This window comes from Bos indicus x Bos taurus, chromosome 7, assembly GCF_003369695.1.
Source record: "Bos indicus x Bos taurus breed Angus x Brahman F1 hybrid chromosome 7, Bos_hybrid_MaternalHap_v2.0, whole genome shotgun sequence".
NCBI lineage: Eukaryota > Metazoa > Chordata > Mammalia > Artiodactyla > Bovidae > Bos > Bos indicus x Bos taurus.
In genome coordinates this window covers 91,297,738-91,318,173 of record NC_040082.1, presented here as the reverse complement: position 1 = coordinate 91,318,173, position 20,436 = coordinate 91,297,738, and the positions used below count along the sequence as shown (strand labels likewise).

General features: G+C 49.7%; 1 protein-coding gene and 1 non-coding gene across 2 annotated transcripts; one reads left to right on the top strand and one right to left on the bottom strand.

Annotated features, from left to right (window-relative positions):
• The first annotated feature begins 1,757 nt into the window (after nucleotides 1–1,757).
• On the top strand, nucleotides 1,758–19,068 carry TICAM1 (toll like receptor adaptor molecule 1). Its single transcript, XM_027547325.1, is given in 3 exon segments — nucleotides 1,758–2,218; nucleotides 16,130–17,224; nucleotides 17,227–19,068. Coding segments are annotated over 2 exon segments (2,298 nt in total). The 5' UTR covers nucleotides 1,758–2,218; nucleotides 16,130–16,275; the 3' UTR covers nucleotides 18,576–19,068.
• Nucleotides 3,902–3,974, bottom strand: TRNAG-CCC. The gene has a single exon. It is a non-coding gene; the product is annotated as a tRNA-Gly (tRNA).
• Nucleotides 19,069–20,436: the final 1,368 nt, after the last annotated feature.

Genomic DNA, 20,436 nt, shown 5'->3' with positions numbered 1-20,436 from the left:
AATATTCGTCCTTCCCTCTCTAGTTGATCTCACTGAGCACAGTATCTTTAAGGTTTCACATCGTTGTAGCCTGTGTCAGAATTTCCTTCCTTTTTAAGGTTGAATAATACCTCATTGTGTGGGTAGACTCCATTTCATTTATCCATTCATTCAAGGATGAATCACTAAGCTGTATTTTTTAAAAAGTATTTTAATAAGTATATTTCATATACATGGCTGAGTCCCTTTGCTGTCCATCTGAAACTATCATAACATTGTTAATCGACTATACTCCATATAAAATAGAAAGTTAAAAAAATATATATTTCAACATAATGGACTTTGTTGTAACCTCCTGTATTGGGTTTGATGAATCTAACAAATGGTATTTTTAAAATAGAAGTGTTAAAAAAAAAAAAAATAGAAGTGTTGTTGCTCAGTAGCTAAGTTGTGTCTAACTCTTTGAGACCCCATGGATTGCGGCACACCAGGGTTCCCTGTCCTTCACTATCTCCTGGAGGTTGCTCAAACTCATGTCCATTGAGTTGGTGATATTATCTAACCATCTCATCCTCTGCTGCCCCCTTTTCCTGCCCTCAGTCTTTTTCAGCATCAGGGTCTTTCCCAATGAGTCAACTCTTCACATCAGGTGGCCAAAGTATTGGAGCTTCAGCTTTAGCATCAGTCCTTCCAATGAGTATTCAGAGTTGATTTCCTTTAGGATTGACTGGTTTGATCTCCTTGCAGTCCAAGGGACTCAAATTGAAGTATAGTTGATTTACAATGTTGTGTTAGCTTCAGGTGTATAGCAAATTGAAAAACATGCATATATTTTTCAGATTCTCTTCCATTATAGGTTATTACACGATATTGAACATAATTCCCTGTGCTCTACAGTAGAACCATATTAGCTGGTTGGGAAGATCCCCTCGAGGAGGGCAAGGCAACCCACTCCAGTATTTCTGCCTGGAGAATCCCATGGACAGAAGAGCCTGGTGGGCTATAGTTGGCAGGCAGCAGTCCATAGGGTCGCACAATCGGACACAACTGACGCAATTTAGCACTCATGAACCTATTAATCCTAAATTCCTGATTAACCCCACCCACACTCCTTTTCCTTTGGGTAACCAGAAGTTTGTTTTTTATAACAAATGGTATTTTGATAAGAGATTCCAGGTGACAAAGAGGCCCAGTAGAAGGTATTATTTATGGCTTTTGTAGGCACCTTCCTCCATTAAAAAAAAAATTACATTTTACAACTGTGTTGGTTTAAAGACATATGTAATTTAAGCTAGATTATACATTTTTTTCCTTTCTGATTTTAAAAGAAATTAAAACATTTTCATGGGTCCCTCTGAGCACGATTGGCTCTGAGCACTGTGGTTTAATTGTGCCAGATAGATATGTAAGCCCTGGGTCTAGGACCTTCCAAAAGGTTAGGACCCCTGTGAATTTAATTTTATATGTATTTTTTATTACTTTTTTTGTTTGTTTGTTTGTTTTTGGTTACAGGCTTTAGTTAGTTCTGCTCCCCGTGAATTTTAAAACGTCACGTTTGTGGCTTTAAGATAGGCCCTCTTGCAAATTCCCTGGCGGTCCTCTGGTTCCGACTCTGCCCTTTCATTGACGAGGGCCTAGGTTCAAGCCCTGCTGAGGGTACTAAGATCCCGCTGGGTGACTCGGCCAAAAAAAAAAATATATATATATATATATATGCGCCATCATGCTGTCTGTCCCTCTTCCAACCACAAAAGCGTCCCCAAACCCCTCCAGGGTGGTCATGATTCCCACTCTCACCCCTGTCCCCAATTATCCCATCCCTTTTGTTTTTTTCCTGGAAAACATTAATTATCCATTGAGATGCACTAAATTGTGGTTCTTTCTCACTAGACTGCGGGTCCCCGCAGACAGGGTTTTTGTCCCTGCGGAGCCCCGTGGTGGTCTCCCGGGCTCGGGCCTCCCAGAGGTCCCCAAATACGGTCTACGTGGCAGCCGGGGAGGTAGAGAGGACGTCGCTGGGGCGCCTCAGGGACTTTCCCTGTCCCGCTGGGAAAGCGTGATCTCACCCGGTTCCTCCCTCCTCGCCGGACGCGGAAGGGGCGGGCGGAGGCCGTGCGCCTGGGGCTACAGGCGCGCCCTCCGCGCCCTGCCATCCGCGGGCATCGCCACCAGGCCATCAGGCCACCAACATCCGCCCCGAGGACCCGAGCAGTGCGGCCGGTCGCCCCCGCGACCCCAGGTAGGTGAGGAAGGGGCGAGGGCCTGGGGGGATGGGAGAACCCCGCAAGCCTGCATGGGCAGGGGGCCTGGCACCCCGCAACCCTCACCACGGGTCCAGGCCAGCTGCCCTCGTTGGGAGCTTTGAACGTCCTTGCGATGCATGTTCAGGTCCCCCGCCCCAACGCTGCAGCTCCCCTCCCTGGCCCAAGTCCTCCTCCCCCCTACTCTTCCTCAACACCCGGAGTCCTCCCCAGCAGGCTCTGTTTCCCTTCCAATACCCCTTTCCTCCTCCTCCTTTCTGATATCTTCTCCAAACGGGGCGCTCTCTCTGCCCCAGCCCGGGTTCCTCCCGCCCCGGGATCGCCACTCACACCGCCCTCTCCTCCAGGGCACTGAATCCCCACTTTTTCCAGGGGCTTCAGGGACCCTTTCCCAGGCGCAGCGCACTTCTTTCAGTGGGTCTCATTCATCAGATGGGTGCCATCCCATTCAGATGGGTCTCCGGGAATGATCAGCTCCTCACTCCCTAGACCTCCCCGTGGGGTACCAGGTTAGTTGGTACTGGCCCAGGATTGGATCCAGGTCTGCTCAGTTGTGGCTGCTGGCACCACTCAGGGCCTGGCTGGCCCCAGACCTTCTTGGCGCCTGCACTCCTTCCCTCTCCTTGTGGCTGAGCAGGGATTTGGGGGAGGGGCACCCCCTGTGACCTGGGCAGGCTGAGGTGTGGGTTCTAGAGTTTGGGGGAAGATTGGTGGAAGCCCCAGGCTCCAGAGCCTGCCCCGGGCTTCTGTGTTCTCCTCTGAATTAGGGCCATTCATTCATCCTTCAACAAACATTTATGGAGCACCTGCTGTGTGCCAGTAGACAGTGTTCAGTATGTTGGGCACACAGTAGGGGCCAAATAATGTCCTCATGGAACCACAGTGGGCAGAAACTGTGACTCATGTGTGTGCTAAGTGCAGAGGGCAGGTATCTGATCCCTTCTTTAGTGGACAGGCTTGATAATTCCTCAGATCCAGGCGTGGGAAGGGGACTGCACATAGTAGGTGCTCAGTGAATAAAGGGGGCTTTATTCTGATGACTCAGATGGTAAAGCATCTGCCTGCAATGCAGGAGATGCGGGTTCGATCCCTGGATCCGGAAGTTCCCCTGGAGAAGGGAATGGCAACCCACTCCAGTATTCTTGCCTGGAGAATCCCATGGACAGAGGATTCTGGTGGGCTACCGTCCATGGGGTCGCAGAGTCGGACAGGACTTAGCAACTAACGCCCGCAATGAATAAAGGCAAGGACCCTGTAGCCAGGCTGTCTGGTTTAAATTCCTGCCTCTTTACTTTCTACCTGTGTGATCCTGGGCAAGTCACTCAGCCTGTGTGTGCCTCCCTTTACCCCTGGTAAACAGGCAGTTTTTGAAGTAGTCTTAACTCACAGGGTTGGCTTTTGCTTTGCAGAATGTGTGGCTATAGCAGGTGCTGAAGAAACACTTATTGAATAAATGCCCTTTGAGTCTCCTACATGTTTTCCAGAGATAGTCTGGTTATATTTTAACTTCCATATCTCTTTGGAGCTTTTTAAAAAAATATCTATTTATTTCACTGTACCAGGTCTTAGTTGAGGCAGCCAGGATCTTGGGTCTTGGTTGCAGCATGCAGGATCTTTAGTTGCAGCAAGCAAAAATCTTAGTTGCAGCGTGTGGAATCTAGTTCCCTGACTAGGGATTGAACCTGGGCTCCCTGCATTGGGAGTGCATAGTCCTAACCACTGGACCACCAAGGAATGCTTTATTATATTGTTACTCTAAACCCTCACACATGACAAGGGCCCCTTTCCTGCCGGTTTTACACACAAGGAAACTGAGGCTGAAAAACAGGCTCCTACAAGCTGGCAGGTGGCAGAGCCAGGTTCCCCACTCTTGTGGCTGCTCCCCTGCCGCCCAGGTGCCCACTGTCAGGCTTGAAGTGGACTTTGCCCTGGAGGCCGTGGAAAGTAGGGCAGAATGAAAGCCAGGTTTCCTGAAGGCTGGGGTGACCGCTGAGCAGGGCATGTTGAGTGGATGGGGAACACGCTGGGGGAGACAGTGTCTAGGGAGGGGACACTGAGTCTGGGCTTAGGCTGGCAGACAGGGAGATGGAGAAGAAAGAGGGTATGATTTTAGGCAATTTACCAAGAGGGCAAGCAGGAGTGGTTGTGCCTGGGTGGTTTTCAGTCTGACTGTGCTGCGTACTTTTGCACAAACCCAGCCCTGAGCCTCTGCTGCAGGGGCCTCTGGCTCGGGGCCTCAGCTGGGGCGGGGGGCCAGGGTGGGGCAGTCACCATTCACTTGGAGGCTCATGGGGCCATCAGGATGTCCCAGGCATTGGTCTATACCATCTCTACATGGATTAACTCATTAGACCTATGGCAGCCCTCGTAGGAAGGGCTTATCTTTGTACCCAATCCACAGAGGAGGAGCCTGAGGCACTGATGTGTATATGGCCAGCCCAAGGTCATAACCTGGGGGAAGTACAGCTGAGATCTGAACCCCAAGGGTACTCTCTCTCTGACTGCTCTCTGTTGCCCTGGAGGTGACTCATTTCAGATGGGTGATCTGTAAAAGGGGGCAGCCTTTGGCTCCCAGACCAGCGCAGCTGGCAGGGTCTCGCTGGCCATCCAAATTCCAAGAGAAACCAAAACATCTGAGTTTCACACACAATCTTCTCTGTTGAACGTTGGCAGCTATTTCAGATTGACTTCTCACACTGTTGCTGGTGTAGTCGGGAGTTGGTAAGTTTCATTTTTCCTTTTTAGCATTTTTTAAGATTTTTTTTTTTAAATGTGGACCATTTTAAAAGTCTACTGAATGTGTTACAACATGGCTTCTGTTTCACATCTTGGTCTTTTGGCCATGAGGTTATGTGAGATCTTAGCTCCCCAGCCGAGGATCGAACCTACACACCTAGCATTGGAAGGCGAAGTCTTAACCACTGGACCACCAGGGAAGTCCCTCCTTTTAACATTTTATAGACATAGGGCCTGAATTCAGAATAGGACACAGATCCTAAGTATTGAACTTGAATTTTCGGAGTGATCACTGCATGAAATAGAACTTAATGTCCAGCCCCTCTCGTGTCCCATCCTTCACACTCTATCAGCTGTTGCCCTTTATCAGTTAAAAATTGGAGGGTGCGTGTCAACACGTGTCTGATTTTTTTTCTTTTTTTAAAATTAATTTTTATTGGAGTATAGTTGATTTACAATGTTGTGTTAGTTTCAGGTATACCGGAAAGTGAGTCAATTCTACATATACATATAGACAGTTGTTTTTTTTTTAAGCTTCTGTTCCTGTATATGTCATTACAGAGTACTGAGTAGAGTCCCCTGTGGTTTTTTTCTTTTTAAGTTACTACACACACAGCTGTTTCTAGGAGCCACTGAGAGGTGGAAAGAAAGTTGATCCAAGGGTCAAACTGCAAGTAATTTTGATATTTCCATAAGTTTTGGCTGACTTGGGGGCCCATCTGAAAGTAAGATTGTTGTCCTTTTTGATCCATTCTGTCGATGATGGTAACTCACATCGAAGGTAGGAGAAAGTATTCCCTTTGCCTTTTTCTTACTGCTCACTTGTGCCTGCATTATAGCAAGTTGTCTGTCTTCCACTTTCCTCCAGGACTACTCTGGCCATGAGCTCATTGCATGGGCTATTTTAATTATAACTAGATAAATCTGTTTCTCAGGCCATGTAACCAGGTCCATGGAAGCTGGAATCTCTGGTGATACACTTTGGAGACCACAGGGTTAATGAGTTTAGATTCGGGCAGCCTGGGTTCCCGTCCATCTGTGCTCCTTACATACCTTTTCTCATGCTAATTCTTTTTTTTCCCCCCTAATATTTATTTATCTGGCTGCACTGGGTCTTAGGACATTAGTTCCCTCACCAGGTATCAAACCCAGGCCCTCTGCCTTGGGAGCACAGAGTCTTGACCACTGGACCACCAGGGAAGTCCCATTCTTGTACTAATTCTTCAAGATCTGGTATGTATTTTTTCAGATCTCAATTCAAACACTTATATATATATATATATGTATATAGTTTAAGTGAAATCTGAGCCTACTGAAACAAAGTTGGGTTTAACGGGGTGAAATTTTTTCTTTTTTCACACTGCCCAACTTTTCCATTTTCATTTCAATTCAGTCGCTCAGTCATGTCTGACTCTTTGCGACCCCATGAACCACAGCACACCAGGCCTCCCTGTCCATCACCTCCCGGAATCCACCCAAACCCATGTCCATCGAGTTGGTGATGCCATCTAACCATCTCATCCTCTGTCGTCCCCTTCTCCTCCTGCCCTCAATCTTTCCCAGCATCGGGATCTTTTCCAGTGAGTCAGCTCTTTGCATCAGGTGGCCAAAGTATTGGAGTTTCAGCTTCAACATCAGTCCTTCCAATGAACACCCAGGACTGATCTCCTTTAGGATGGACTGGTTGGATCTCCTTGCAGTCCAAGGGACTCTCAAGAGTCTTCTCCAACACCACAGTTCAAAAGCATCAGTTCTTTGGCGCTCAGCTTTCTTTATAGTCCAACTCTCCCATCCATACATGACCACTGGAACAACCATAGCCTTGACCTTTGTTGGCAAAGTAATGTCTCTGCTTTTGAATATGCTGTCTAGGTTGGTCATAACTTTCCTTCCAAGGAGTGATTTTGGAGTCCAAAAAAATAAAGTCAGCCATTGTTTCCACTGTTTCCCCATCAATCTGCCATGAAGTGATGGGACCGGATGCCATGATCTTCGTTTTCTGAATGTTGAGCTTTAAGCCAACTTTTTCACTCTCCTCTTTCACTTTCATCAAGAGACGCTCTTTAGTTCTTCTTCACTTTCTGCCATAAGGGTGGTGTCATCTGCATATCTGAGGTTATATTTCTCCCAGCAATCTTGATTCCAGCTTGTGCTTCTTCCAGCCCAGCATTTCTCATGATGTAATCTGCATAGAAGTTAAATAAGCAGGGTGACAATATACAGCCTTGACATCCTCCTTTTCCTATTTGGAACCAGTCTGTTGTTCCATGTCCAGTTCTAACTGTTGCTTCCTGACCTGCATACAGATTTCTCAAGAGGCAGGTCAGGTGGTCTGGTATTCCCATCTCTTTCAGAATTTTCCACAGTTGATTGTGATCCACACAGTCAAAGGCTTTGGCATAGTCAATAAAGCAGAAATAGATGTTTTTCTGGAACTCTCTTGCTTTTTCCATGATCCAGCGGATGTTGGCAATTTGATCTCTAGTTCCTCTGCCTTTTCTAAAACCAGCTTGAACATCTGGAAGTTCATGGTTCACGTATTGCTGAAGCTTGGCTTGGAGAATTTTGAGCACTACTTCACTAGCGTGTGAGATGAGTGCAATTGTGCGGTAGTTTGAGCATTCTTTGGCATTGCCTTTCTTTGGGATTGGAATGAAAACTGACCTTTTCCAGTCCTGTGGCCACTGCTGAGTTTTCCAAATTTGCTGGCATATTGAGTGCAGCACTTTCACAGCGTCATCTTTCAGGATTTGGAATAGCTCAACTGGAATTCTATCACCTCCACTAGCTGTGTTCGTAGTGATGCTTTCTAAGGCCCACTTGACTTCACATTCCAGGATGTCTGGCTCTAGGTCAGTGATCACACCATCGTGATTATCTGGGTCGTGAAGATCTTTTTTGTACAGTTCTGCTGTGTATTCTTGCCACCTCTTCTTAATATCTTCTGCTTCGGTTAGGTTCCTGCCATTTCTGTCCTTTATTGAGCCCATCTTTGCATGAAATGTTCCCTTGGTATCTCTAATTTTCTTGAAGAGATCTCTAGTCTTTCCCATTCTATTGTTTTCCTCTATTTCTTTGCATTGATTGCTGAGGAAGGCTTTCTTATCTCTCCTTGCTATTCTTTGGATTTGCATTCAAATCGGTATATCTTTCTTTTTCTCCTTTGCTTTTCACTTCCCTTCTTTTTACAGCTATTTGTAAGGCCTCCCCAGACAGCCATTTTGCTTTTCTGCATTTCTTTTTCTTGGGGATGGTCTTGATCCCTGTCTCCTGTACAGTGTCACGAACCTCCATCCATAGTTCATCAGGCACTCTGTCTATCAGATCTAGTCCCTTAAATCTATTTCTCACTTCCACTGTATAGTCAGTCATAAGGGATTTGATTTAGGTCATACCTGAATGGTCTAGTGGTTTTCCCCACTTTCTTCAATTTCAGTCTGAATTTGGCAATAAGGAGTTCATGGTCTGAGCCACAATCATCTCCCAGTGTTGTTTTTGCTGACTGTATAGCGCTTCTCCATCTTTGGCTGCAAAGAATATAATCAATCTGATTTCGGTGTCGACCATCTGATGAGGTCCATGTGTAAAGTCTTCTCTTGTGTTGTTGGAAGAGGGTGTTTGCTATGACCAGTGCATTCTCTTGGCAGAACTCTATTAGCCTTTGCCCTGCTTCATTCTGTACTCCAAGGCCAAATTTGGCTGTTAAAATTGAATAAAATGTAATATTTACTTTCTCCCTGGCAACTTGTAGCCACATTTCCAGTGCTCAGTAGCCACACAAAGCTGGGACTGCCATAACAAAGTCCCTCAGGTGTGGGGCTTAAATACCAGAAATTTATACTCTCATGGTCTGGAAGCTGGAAGTCCAAGGTGATGGTGTAGGCAGGGCTGGTTCCCTCTGAGGCCTCTCTCCTTGGCTTGCAAATGGCTGTCTTCTCTCTCTGTGTCCTCAAGAGATCCTCTGTCTGGGGTGTCTGTGTCCTAATCCCGTTTTATAAGGACACCAGTCTTATTGGATTGGGCTTCCCAAGTGGCTCAGTGATAAAGAATCTACCTGCAATGCAAGAGATGCAGGAGACCTAGGTTTGATTTCTGGGTGGGAAGACCCTCTAGAGAAGGAAACAGAAACCCACTTCAGTATTCTTGCTTGGAGAATCCCATGGACAGAGGAGCCTGGCAGGCTACAGTCCGTGGGGTTGCAAAGAGTAGGACACGACTGAGTGACTGAGCGTGCGCGAGTGTGCGCCTGCGCACACACACACACACACACACACACTTAATGGATTAGGGCCCCACCCTAATGACTTCTGGAGAAGGCAATGGCAACCCACTCCAGTACTCTTGCCTGGAAAATCCCATGGACGGAGGAGCCTGGTAGACTGCAGTTCATGGGGTCACTAAGAGTTGGACACGACTGAGCGACTTCACTTTCACTTTTCACTTTCATGCATTGGAGAAGGAAATGGCAACCCACTCCAGTGTTCTTGCCTGGAGAATCCCAGGGATGGGGGAGCCTGGTGGGCGGCCGTCTCTGGGGTCGCACAGAGTCGGACATGACTGAAGCGACTTAGCAGCAGCAGCAGCTAGTGACCTCATTTTTACCTGATTACCTCTGTAAAGATCCCGTCTCCACTGTAGTAACATCCTGAGGTCCTAGGGGTTAGAGTTTTAACATCTAAACTTGGGGAGGGGGACCCAATTCAACTACTGACAGCCAGTTAGGATTCCCTGGTGGTCCAGTGGTTAAGACTGTGCTTCCAGCGCAGGGAGCAGGGATTCAGTGCTTGGTCAGGGAACTAAGATTCTGAATGCTGCATGGCAAGGCCAAAACAAACAAACAAACACAACCAGTTATGCTCCATAATAATTATATGGGCCAGTGTGTGTTTCAGTCATATTCAGCTCTTTTCGATCCTACAGACTGTAGCCCAGCAGGCTCCTCTGTCCATAGGATTCTCCAGGCAAGAGGAGTGGGTTGTCATTTCCTCCTCCAGGGGATCTTTCTGACCCAGGGAATGAACCCGCGTCTCTCATGCCTCCTGCGTTGACAGGCAGGTTCTTTATCACTAGCGCCACCTGGGAAGCCCATTTGGGCTCCAGTGACAGGCATTTTGGTTCTAGGATGAGAAACACCAGTGGTATCGCACTGTTCTGCCCATCCCTAACTGTGCAATCGAAGTTTGCCCCTCCGTGGAATGGAAAAAGAAAAATCTTATACCTCTTTTGTAGCCCAGGTGTTGGCAGACTCTTTCTGGAAAGGATGAGAGTATCTATTGTCATCTGTAGGGGCTACATGATCTCTGTGGCAGCTGCTCAGCGGAAAGCAGCCCTGGGCCCCAGGTCAATGAGTGAGCGCGCCTGTGTTCCAGGACAGCTCCATTAAAACAGCCTGTGGGCTGGGTTTTGTGACCCCTGTCCTAGGCAGTTGAACACAGTGTCATCGGGGCAGGCTTAAAATCTGACGGAGAAGAGGGAGTGAGCTGTGGGGATACCAGGGGATACACAGTGTTCTAGGCAGAGGAGCAGCCCGTGCAAAGGCCCTGAGATAGGACCGTGTCTGGCAAGTTTGAAGGACCGCAGGAAGGACAGTGTGGCAATTAAGAAATATAATATACTAGGTTGGGACTTCCCTGGTGGTCCAGTGGTTGCGACTCTGCGCTTCCACTGCAGGGGGTGCAGGGTTGATCCCTGGTTGGGAAAACTAAGGTCCCACATGTGGCGCAAATAAATACACTTGTGTGTGTATTATGTATATATATGGCTTCCCAGGTGGCTCAGTGGTGAAGAATCTGTCTGCCAATGCAGAAGACCCAGGTTTGATCCTTGGATCAGGAAGATCCCCTGAAGAAGGAAATGGCAACCCACTCCAGTATTCTTGCCTGGAAAATCCCATGGACAGAGGAGCCTGGTGGGCTACAGTCCATGGGGTCACAAAGATTTGGACACAACTGAGCGTGCATTTTTTTATATACATATACCTACTTTGTTGCCATATATTTGCTTTTGACAGAAGTAAAAACATTTATGAAAAGAAAAAAGGAACTCTTTGCAGTAATATATGGCTCATATTTAGTTTTTATGGAAAAATAATTCAGAAACCAAGGAAGCACATAAGCAATACTTGTTCTCCTTTTTATAGTTATGACTCTATTTAAAAAATATATATTTCTTTATATATTATTTATTTGGTCATGCTGGGTCTTAGTTGCGGCATGTGGGATCTAGTTCCCTGTCCAGGGATTGAACCTGGGCCCTTGTATTGAGAGCTTGGAGTCTTAGCCAAGGGACTGCCAGGGAAATCCCTTTACTATTGACAAATGAAGCACTGAAATGTTGACCTTCAGTCTAGTGGACAGAAGTGGTTTTGTCGCTTTGCTTTTGTCATATATTATACATAATAATAGTATTTTATATACAATATAAATTGGACTGGATTGTCAGCTCCAAGAGGAAAGAGTATTCCTTTTTTATTCTTTCTGTCCTGATATGATCAGTAGTGTTCAATACATGGCAAATGCTGGAAAATTACGTCTTGAATGAATAAATGAATGTTATGTATATATACTTTCCTCCTCTTCACAGACTTCCTTTATTACTTGCAATAAATATGTTTAGAGTTTTTAGTCTGTGGATGGCACAATGGCTTGCTTTTTTTTTTTTTTAAGCTCACCAGGTCTCTTAAAAATATCTGAATCGATTGCTAACTTGGCACAACTCAGCAGATTCCTGAAAATCTGCATTTCTGGCTTGTCTTGAAATGTTAGCAAATGTGGTTCCGCTGAGCCCATTTGTCTTCTTGGCAATACGCATGAGGCAAGGCCACCGCATTTAGACAGGTTGAGGTGGTTCTAGGTTTTCAAGTTAAAGCCCAAGTGCCCTCTCCCCCACACCCCGAGACCCACAAGACCCTGCATGACCTGCCCGTCCCCTGCCTGCCCTCCCCTCCTCCCTCTCTCCTCCTTGCTCAGTCTGCTTCAGCTACACAGGCCTCCTCAGTGCTCCTCCAACACACCAGACACAGTCCAGCCTCAGGGCCTTTGCACAGGCTATTCCCTCTGCCTGAATCTCTCTTCCCTCAGATGTTCGATGGGTGACTTTCTCCACATGTTTGTGTCCTGTTGAAATCTCTCTTCTCATCAAGACCTTCCTAAACCACGTTGTTTAAAACTGCGCACGGAACTTCCCTTGTGCTCCAGTTGCTGAGACTCCATGTTCCCAGAGCAGGGGTCCCAGGTCAGGGAAGTAGATCCCACATGCCGCAACTGAGACCTGGTGCAGCCAAATAAATACATATTAAAAACAAAACAAAACTGCACACACCCACCCCTTGATTCGTGGAGTCCATGACCCTCCTCCCCTCCTTGTTTCTCTGTGGCATTTATACAGTATAAATGTGATATACCGTGAATTTCACTCATGTCTCTGTTGACCACTTGTCCGCCCCACTAGGAAGTCAGCGCCATTTTGGGGGCTCTCTGTTATTTCTCCATCCCCATAAGCATTTCAACATGTCAGGCTGCTTCAATTTTCAAAAACAACCCGACAGCTGCTCACCTCCTCGTGGGTTTCCCCCAGCACCGCCTCACCCTCTGCCCCTTCTTGGCCACTTCTCCTCTGCCCACTCTGCTCAGTCACGTCTCCCTCAACCCTCCACCCTCTGGCTCTCTCTGCTCTGTGCCTGGCTTTCCTGGAATCATTGACCTTTGTCCTGGGCCCTATGACATTTGCTCAAAATGAATTTGCAAAAAAAAAAAAAAATGCTGAGGCATTTATACAGTGACGTGTGTGATTTGTCAGTCAAGGGGATTGATGGATGAATCAGCTCTTGATCCAGACCAGGGTTCCTCCACGTCAGGGCTTAGCAGCATGTAGGGCCAGGTCATTCTCTTGGGGACAGGGGGTCATCCTGGGTGCTGTGGAATATTGAGCTGCGTCCCTGGCACCCACCGACCCAATGCCAGGAGCCTCCTTTGATGCAGTTGTGACAACCAGAACTGTCCCCAGATGTTGCCAAGTGTCCCCTGTGGGGATAGAGTTGTCCGTGGTGGAGATGCACTGGTTTTGGCTCTTGCAGGGGTGCGGTTCTCATCCTGGGCACCAGGGTGGAACAGGAAGTAGGCATAGTTGAGGGGCAAAGAATGTGTTCTTAGCCCCCTGGACTGGGAGTGAGGCTGTGCATTTATACAGGTCTGAACGTGATATACCTTGAGCACCTGGGGACTTAAATTTGGGGGTTTGGGACACTTTTCATGGTGTCTTGTTCTGTGCCCTTGGGAGAAACCTTCTCTCCATGCCTGCCTTTTTTTTTTTTTTGCCACACCACGTGGCTTATGGGATCTTAGTTCCCTGGGCTGCTGTGCTGTGCTGTGCTAAGTTGCTTCCACTGTGTCTGACTCTTTGTGACCCCCGTGGACTGTAGCCCACCAGGCTCCTCTGTCCATGGGATTCTCCAGGCAAGAGTACTGGAGTGGGTTGCTATGCCCTCTTCCAGGGGATCTTCCCGACCCAGGGATCACACCCAAGTCTCCTGGGTCTCCTGCATTGCAGGTGGGTTCTTTATCACTAGTGCCACCTGGGAAGCCCTTAGTTCCCTGACCAGGGATCAAACCCAGGCTCCCCTGCAAGTGGAAGTGCTGAGTCCTAACCATTGGACCATGAGGAAAGTCCCTCTTTGCCTGTTTTCTTTTTTTATTTATTTTTGGCTGCACTGGGTCTTTGTTGCTGCACGGGGGCATCCTCTAGTTGTGCCAAGCGGGGGCCACTCTGTAGCTGCAGTGCCAGGGTTATTCATTGAGGTGGCTTCTCTTGTTGCGGAGCGCAGGCTCTAGGCACTCAGGCTTCAGTAGTTGCAGCCCAAGGGCTTAAGTGCTCTGAGGCACGTGGGATCTTCCTGGACCAAAGATTGAACATGTGTCTCCTGCCCTGGCTGTGCTGTGCTGTGCTTAGTCACTCAGTCATGTCCAACTTTTTGCGACCTCATGGACTGTAGCCCACCAGGCTCCTCTATCCATGGGGATTCTCCAGACAAGAATACCGGAGTGGGTTACCATGCCTTTCTCCCAGAGATCTTCCCAACCCAGGGATCAAACCCAGGTCTCCTGTATTGCAGGTAGATTCTTTACCAGCTGAGCCATAGGAAGCCCAAGAATACTGAAGTGGGTAGCCTATCCCTTTTCCAGCGGATATTCCCGACCCAGGAATTGAACTGGGGTCTCCTACATTGCAGGCAGATTCTTTACCAACTCAGCTATCAGGAAAGCTGGTGGTTGTGAGGCAGACAGAAAATGTAAAAGGTTTAACACACAGGAAAAGGTCACCCAGTGGCCAGTTCTGTTGTGGGGGGACATGGAGAAGACAGACTGGGATAGAGAGCCAGGGTGGTTACCGAGGGCTCCCTGAGGTGGTGTCATTGTACCTGGGGGCTGAGGATGAGATTTGGGTCACCCAGGCAAAGGTCTGGGTGCTCCAAGAAGACGGAATGGTGTGTGAAAAGAGCCTGTGGTGGGAACCAACTTGGCATTTTTCAAGAAATGGAGAGAAGAGGAAAGAGCCTCCAAAGGCTCGGCAGCAGTGTTAGTCATAGACCTGACCCTTGGTCATGATTAACTTCATAGTAATAATGAAACATGTATCAGTTAGCTATTGCTACATAACAAATTACCCCAGAACTATGTGGCTTCAAAACACAAACATTTATTATCTCACACAGTTTCTGAATATTAGGAATCTGGGGGTCAGATGAGCTGGATGGTTCTGTCTCTAGGTCTCTGATGAACCTGCAGTCAGGCTGTCTTCCTGGCTGCATCATCTGAAGACTCAGCTGGGGCTGGATTCTGAGACTGGCACCCCCATGTGGCTGGTGGTGGTGGTGGTTTAGTCACAATTGACTTTTCTCTCTGAACCACTGTTTGGTGGCGGTGGTGGTTTAGTGGCTGGTGGTGAGAAGCCTCAGTTCCTCCCCAGGTGGGCCCTTTATATCATGGTTTGCCCCTGACAGAGTGACAGAGAGAATGACTAAGAAGGAAGCCAGTGTCTTTTATTTATTTTAAAACATTTTATTTATTTTGGCTGTACCATATGGCATGTGCCATCTTAGTTCTCCAACTAGGGATTGAACTCACACTCCCTGCAATGGAAATGCAGAATCTTAACCACCAGACTGCCAGGGAAATCCCAAGCCAGTGTCTTTCATAACCAATGTCACAAGTAATGCCTCATCACTTCTGCCACATTCTATCAAACTCACAGAACTCTAGGACCACATTGGAAGGACCACCCCAGACTGTGAATACCAGGATGTGGGGTCACTGGTGTCACCTAGGAGACTGACTTCCTGAGTGACAGGTATTGAGTGCCTGCTGGCTTCCATTCATGGGACTCAGAACTTTCCATATGTTAACGCTACTCAGCTCCCTGAAACACTCCCATAAGTGGGCTTATTACCATCCTAATAGGCAGTATAGTCTTGTGGTTAAGCACATTAGCCCCAGCCTCTGGAACCAGACAGCTGGGGTTCAAATCCCAGGTCTGGGATTTCTCTGGCAGTCCAATGGTTAAGACTCTGTGCTTTCACTCAAGGGGGCGCAGGTTCCATCCCCGGCTGGGGAACTAAAATCTCCTATGCCATGTGGAAAATATCGAACAAACAACTAACAAACCCCAGATCTCTCACTGGCTGTGACTTGGGGCAAATGACTTCACTTCTCTGGCTTACCTTTTCCCTCTGTGAATGGAAAAAATATTAGTTGCTCAGTCATGTCTGACCCTTTTCCACTTCATGGAATGTAGCCTGCCAGGCTCCTCTGTCCGTGGGATTCTCCAGGCAAAGATACTGGAGTGGGTAGCCATTTCCTTCTCCAGAGGATCTTCCTGGGAATGGCTACCCACTCCAGTATTCTTGCCTGCAGACTTTCCAATTGTGGCACTTGGGCTTTAGAGCCTGGGCTCAGTAGCTCTGCTGCACGTGGAATCTTAGTTCCCCAATCAGGGATCGAACCCACATCCCCTGCATTGCAGGGCAGATTCTGAACCACTGGACCACCATGGCAGTCCGGGTTTGCTGGGTTTTGGTGGCATTGGGGGCGGGGGGGTGACGTCTGTACTGCCTCTCAGAGCCCCCTTTCTGGTGATAAGCATGTCTTTCTGCTTCACAGGTCAGTTCTACAGCCCCCAGGGGTCCTGGTGCCCGTGAGCAGGGTGGAGACACCGGGCCTGCAGCGCAGCGGGGCGGCGTGCGGAACATGACTTCATCATCCAGTGTTTCTCCCGCAGCCGCTGGAGGCTACGCCCACCTGAGCCCATGGCCTGCACCGGCCCTTCGCTCTCTGGCGCCTTTGACATTCTAGGCGCCGCGGGTCAGGACAAGCTCTTGTATCTTAAGCACAAACTGAAGACCCTGAGGCCTGGCTGCCGTGGGGCGTACCTCCTGCACGCCATGGTGCTCCTGAAGCTGGGCCAGGAGACCGAGGCCAGGATCTCCCTGGAGGCGCTGAAGGCGGATGCGGTGGCCCAACTGGTGGCCCGCCAGTGGGCTGGTGTGGACAGTACCGAGACTCCAGAGGAGCCCCCAGACCTGTCCTGGGCCGTTGCCAGGGTGTACCACCTTCTCACCGAGGAGAAGCTTTGTCCCGCGACTATGCGGGAGGAGGCCTACCGGGCAGCCCTCCGGGCTTTCAGATCCAGGGACGACCTCCAGCTGGGGGAGCTCCAGGAAGAGGCCCGGGACCGGTGCGGGTGGGACGTCCTTGGGGATCTGGGAGGAGTCCAAACACTGCGTTCCGATCTGGGCTGCCTCCCGCCGTCCTCGGCCTCACTTTCCCGGACGCGCAGCGACCCGCGGCCCATAGAGCATCTTTCCGGCTGGAGCACAGCGTGTTCCCTGAGATCCACTGGCAGCCCGGCCTCCCTGGGCAGCAACTTGGAAATCAGTCAGTCGCCCACCATGGCCCTCCTCAGCGTGCACCACAGCCACCACGGGCCCAGCAAGCTGTGTGACCATCCCCAGGCCAGTGTGGTGCCCGAGCCTGCCCCTATGGGTTGCCAGGAACCCGAGGAAATGAGCTGGCCCCCATCGGTGGAGGCTGCCGACTCCCCGGTGCGGCTGAGCAGCCCAGGCCCCGGGCTTCCCGAGGTGACCACCGATGCCTGCCCCGCCAGCCCGCACGACCCACCGGAAGTTCCGGAAATCAGTGCCCACTATCCGGTGGAGTGTACGGATGTGCCAGCAGCCCCGAAATCTCTCCCCTCGCCTTCCAAAACGACTGCCTAGTCACAGATCAGACGCCAGTCCAACTTTCAGAGGAAGACACCGCTTACCTGTCGGCTCAGCCACGCACACCGACTCCTTCCGTGCCCCAAACATCCCCGTCTTTTCCTTCCGCATCGACGTCTCCCTTTCCTTCTCCATCGACCCCTCCTGAGGCTCACTCGACCCCTTCTAAGGCTCACCCGACCCCTTCTAAGGCTCACCCGACCCCTCCTAAGGCCCACTCGACCCCTCCTAAGGCTCACCCGACCTCTCCTAAGGCTCACCCGACCTCTCCTAAGGCTCACCCGACCATCTGGAACCCAGAGCCCCCTCCTCCGGAGCTGGAGTCGTCCGAGCAGAAATTCTATAACTTTGTGGTGCTCCACGCCAGTGCAGACGAGCACATTGCACTGCGAGTGCGCGAGAGGCTGGAGGCGCTAGGCGTGCACGATGGGGCCACGTTCTGCGAGGATTTCCAGGTGCCCGGGCGTGGCGAGCTGCACTGCCTGCAGGATGCTCTAGACCACTCGGCATTCATCATCCTGCTGCTCACCTCCAACTTTGACTGCCGCCTGAGCCAGCATCAGACGAACCAGTCTCTGATGAGCAGCCTCACGCGCCACGGATGGCAGGACTGCGTGATTCCCTTCCTGCCCCTAGAGAGTTCCCTGGCCCAGCTCAGCCCCAGCACGTCTAGCCTGCTTACCGGCCTGGTGTTGCTGGACGAGCACTCCAAGATCTTCGCCAGGAAGGTGACCAACACCTTCAAGCCCCAGATGCTGCGGGCCCGCAAGGCCAAGTGGAGGAAGGAACAGGATGCCCGGGCACTGCGGGAACAGAGCCAACAGCTGGAAAGTGAGCGGCAGCACGCAGCGGCATGGGGCGCGGCGTACTCGGCTTACGTCCATAGCTACCTGGCCTACCAGACGCAGGTGGAGAAGCTCCAGGTTGCTTTGGCGAACTACATGCCATTTGGGACTCAGCTGCCCTTTGAGGGACAGGGGTCCCTAGGAACCCCACCATCATCCTTTCCCACCCTGCCCGGTCATCAGCCACCTCCCCTTCCTCCTTGGCTGGGGGGCACGCCCCCACCGATCTTCCCGCAACCCCCGCCGACCTTCCCGCAACCCCCACCGACCTTTCCGCAACCCCCGCCGACCTTCCAGCAACCCCCACCGGCCTGCCCACAGCCCCCGGACTTCTCACAGGCACCACCTGCGCGCCCTCAGAGCCCTGGGCTCCAGCCTCTCATCATACACCATGCACAGATGGTACAGCTGGGGGTCAACAACCACATGTGGAATCAGAGAGGGACCCAGGCACCCGAGGACAACACACGGGAAACAGAATGACCTAGTGACTGGACCTGATGACCTCGACTTTGACCACCCCCCTTCATCTCTAGGGGGCGGTGGAACACAGGGTTGTTTGCTACTTTCAGGACACTGCAGGGGAGAACTTCCATCTCAGGAAATAGGGCAAAATGGGCCCCATGACTTTCTGGCCCTGCTGCTGCTGCTGCTAAGTCGCTTCAGTCGTGTCTGACTCTGTGCGACCCCATAGACGGCAGCCCACCAGGCTCCCCCGTCCCTGGGATTCTCCAGGCAAGAACACTGGAGTGGGTTGACATTTCCTTCTCCAGTGAATAAAAGTGAAAAGTGAAAGTGAAGTTGCTCAGTCGTGTCCCACTGGAACTGGAGGTGTCCAGACTGGATATGAGTTTACAAATTCTCTCTCTTCCCCTCTCTCTAATGGTGGTGATGGGGAATGAGCTGGGGGTATGAGCATGATGTTTCAATTGTAATAAATATTTATTGAATGCTTTGATAGCATCATTGTACTCGGGAAGGCCTGCTCCTTGCCATTTGTCAAGATAAAAACGTGGCTAGTGGGACTTCCCTGGTGGTCCAGTGGTTACGACTCTCTGCTTCCAATGCAGGGGGCACGGGTTCCATACCTTGTCAGCGAACTGAGATCCCACATGCCATGCTGTGTGGCCAAAAGCAAAACAAAAAACAGGTGGCTACTATTGCCATAAGAGGAACAGGGGCTGAAAATTTGGTTTCACTTCATTGGTCAGGATGTAGTTGCGTGGACCATCCCCAGCTGCAAGGGAAGCTGGGAGATATAATCTTCTCATGGGCCATGTGCTTTGCCAAGAGTGTTGGTTCTAATGCTAGAGAAGGTGGGGAGAAAACACGTTGAGAGTGCATTTGGCTGTTTCTATTGCAGCCCTTTTTCGGGGAAGAAGGGGTCTGCATTGATGCTCTCACCTTGAAGGCTGGGCTCAGATCACACTGTGTATTCTTGTACAAGTGCCTTCACCTCTCTTGAGTCTCTGCTTTTTCATCTGTGAAATGGGTTTATGAGGCCATTGTTCCAAGGTCATCAGCAGATCATGGGCGATTGCAGTGAAATACCAGGGACAGTGTAAGTACTTGTTAACTTCGTGTCTGGTATGAAGGGGATTAATCTTTTTAAGGGTCTCTTATTCTCTATTGAGAATAAGAATAGAATTAACGTTTGTTGAGCACTTACCATTTATCCATTCTGGAGGCTTTACATATGTAAACATTCTAATCCTCAAAAATGACCTCCCTGGGACTTTCAGGGTGGTCCAGTGGTTAAGACTGCAATAGCCACTGGATGGGATGTGGTTTCCATCCCCGGTCAGGGAAATAAGATCCCACATGCCCTGCGGTGTAGCCAAAAAAAAAAAAAAATTGACCCTCCTCCCGGAATAAAAGATTTTGTTACTGGGCCCATTTTGCAGATGGGGAAAACCGAGGCTGAGAGAGGTGAATTCTGGCCCCAAAGCCACACTGATTGTAAATGGGGAGATTGCAATGCCATAGTCGGATTTCCGAGGGAGGAAATGAAGACCAGCCCAGGAAGGGTGTATATGGGTCAGGCGTGTAGGCCTTCTCTGGCCCAACAGCAGGATTTGAACACTGACTTAGCATGCCCTTTCTTCCACCAGCCGCCCCAAAGGGCGGGCCTGGTGTGAGTCAGCCAGGCTGTCACGCACCATTTCCTATTTTAGTAGCTGACTCAGATTTTGTCGAGGATCTGCTCCTGGACTGGCCTTCTCCCCGTGAAGTGAAATCCGGAAAGATTAGATTCTTCGTTGGGGTGGGGTCAAGGGAAGAGATGGTTTCCCTTTTTTTCTCTTCTTTTTGACCCTGCAGCATGTCTTATAGGATCTTAGTTCCC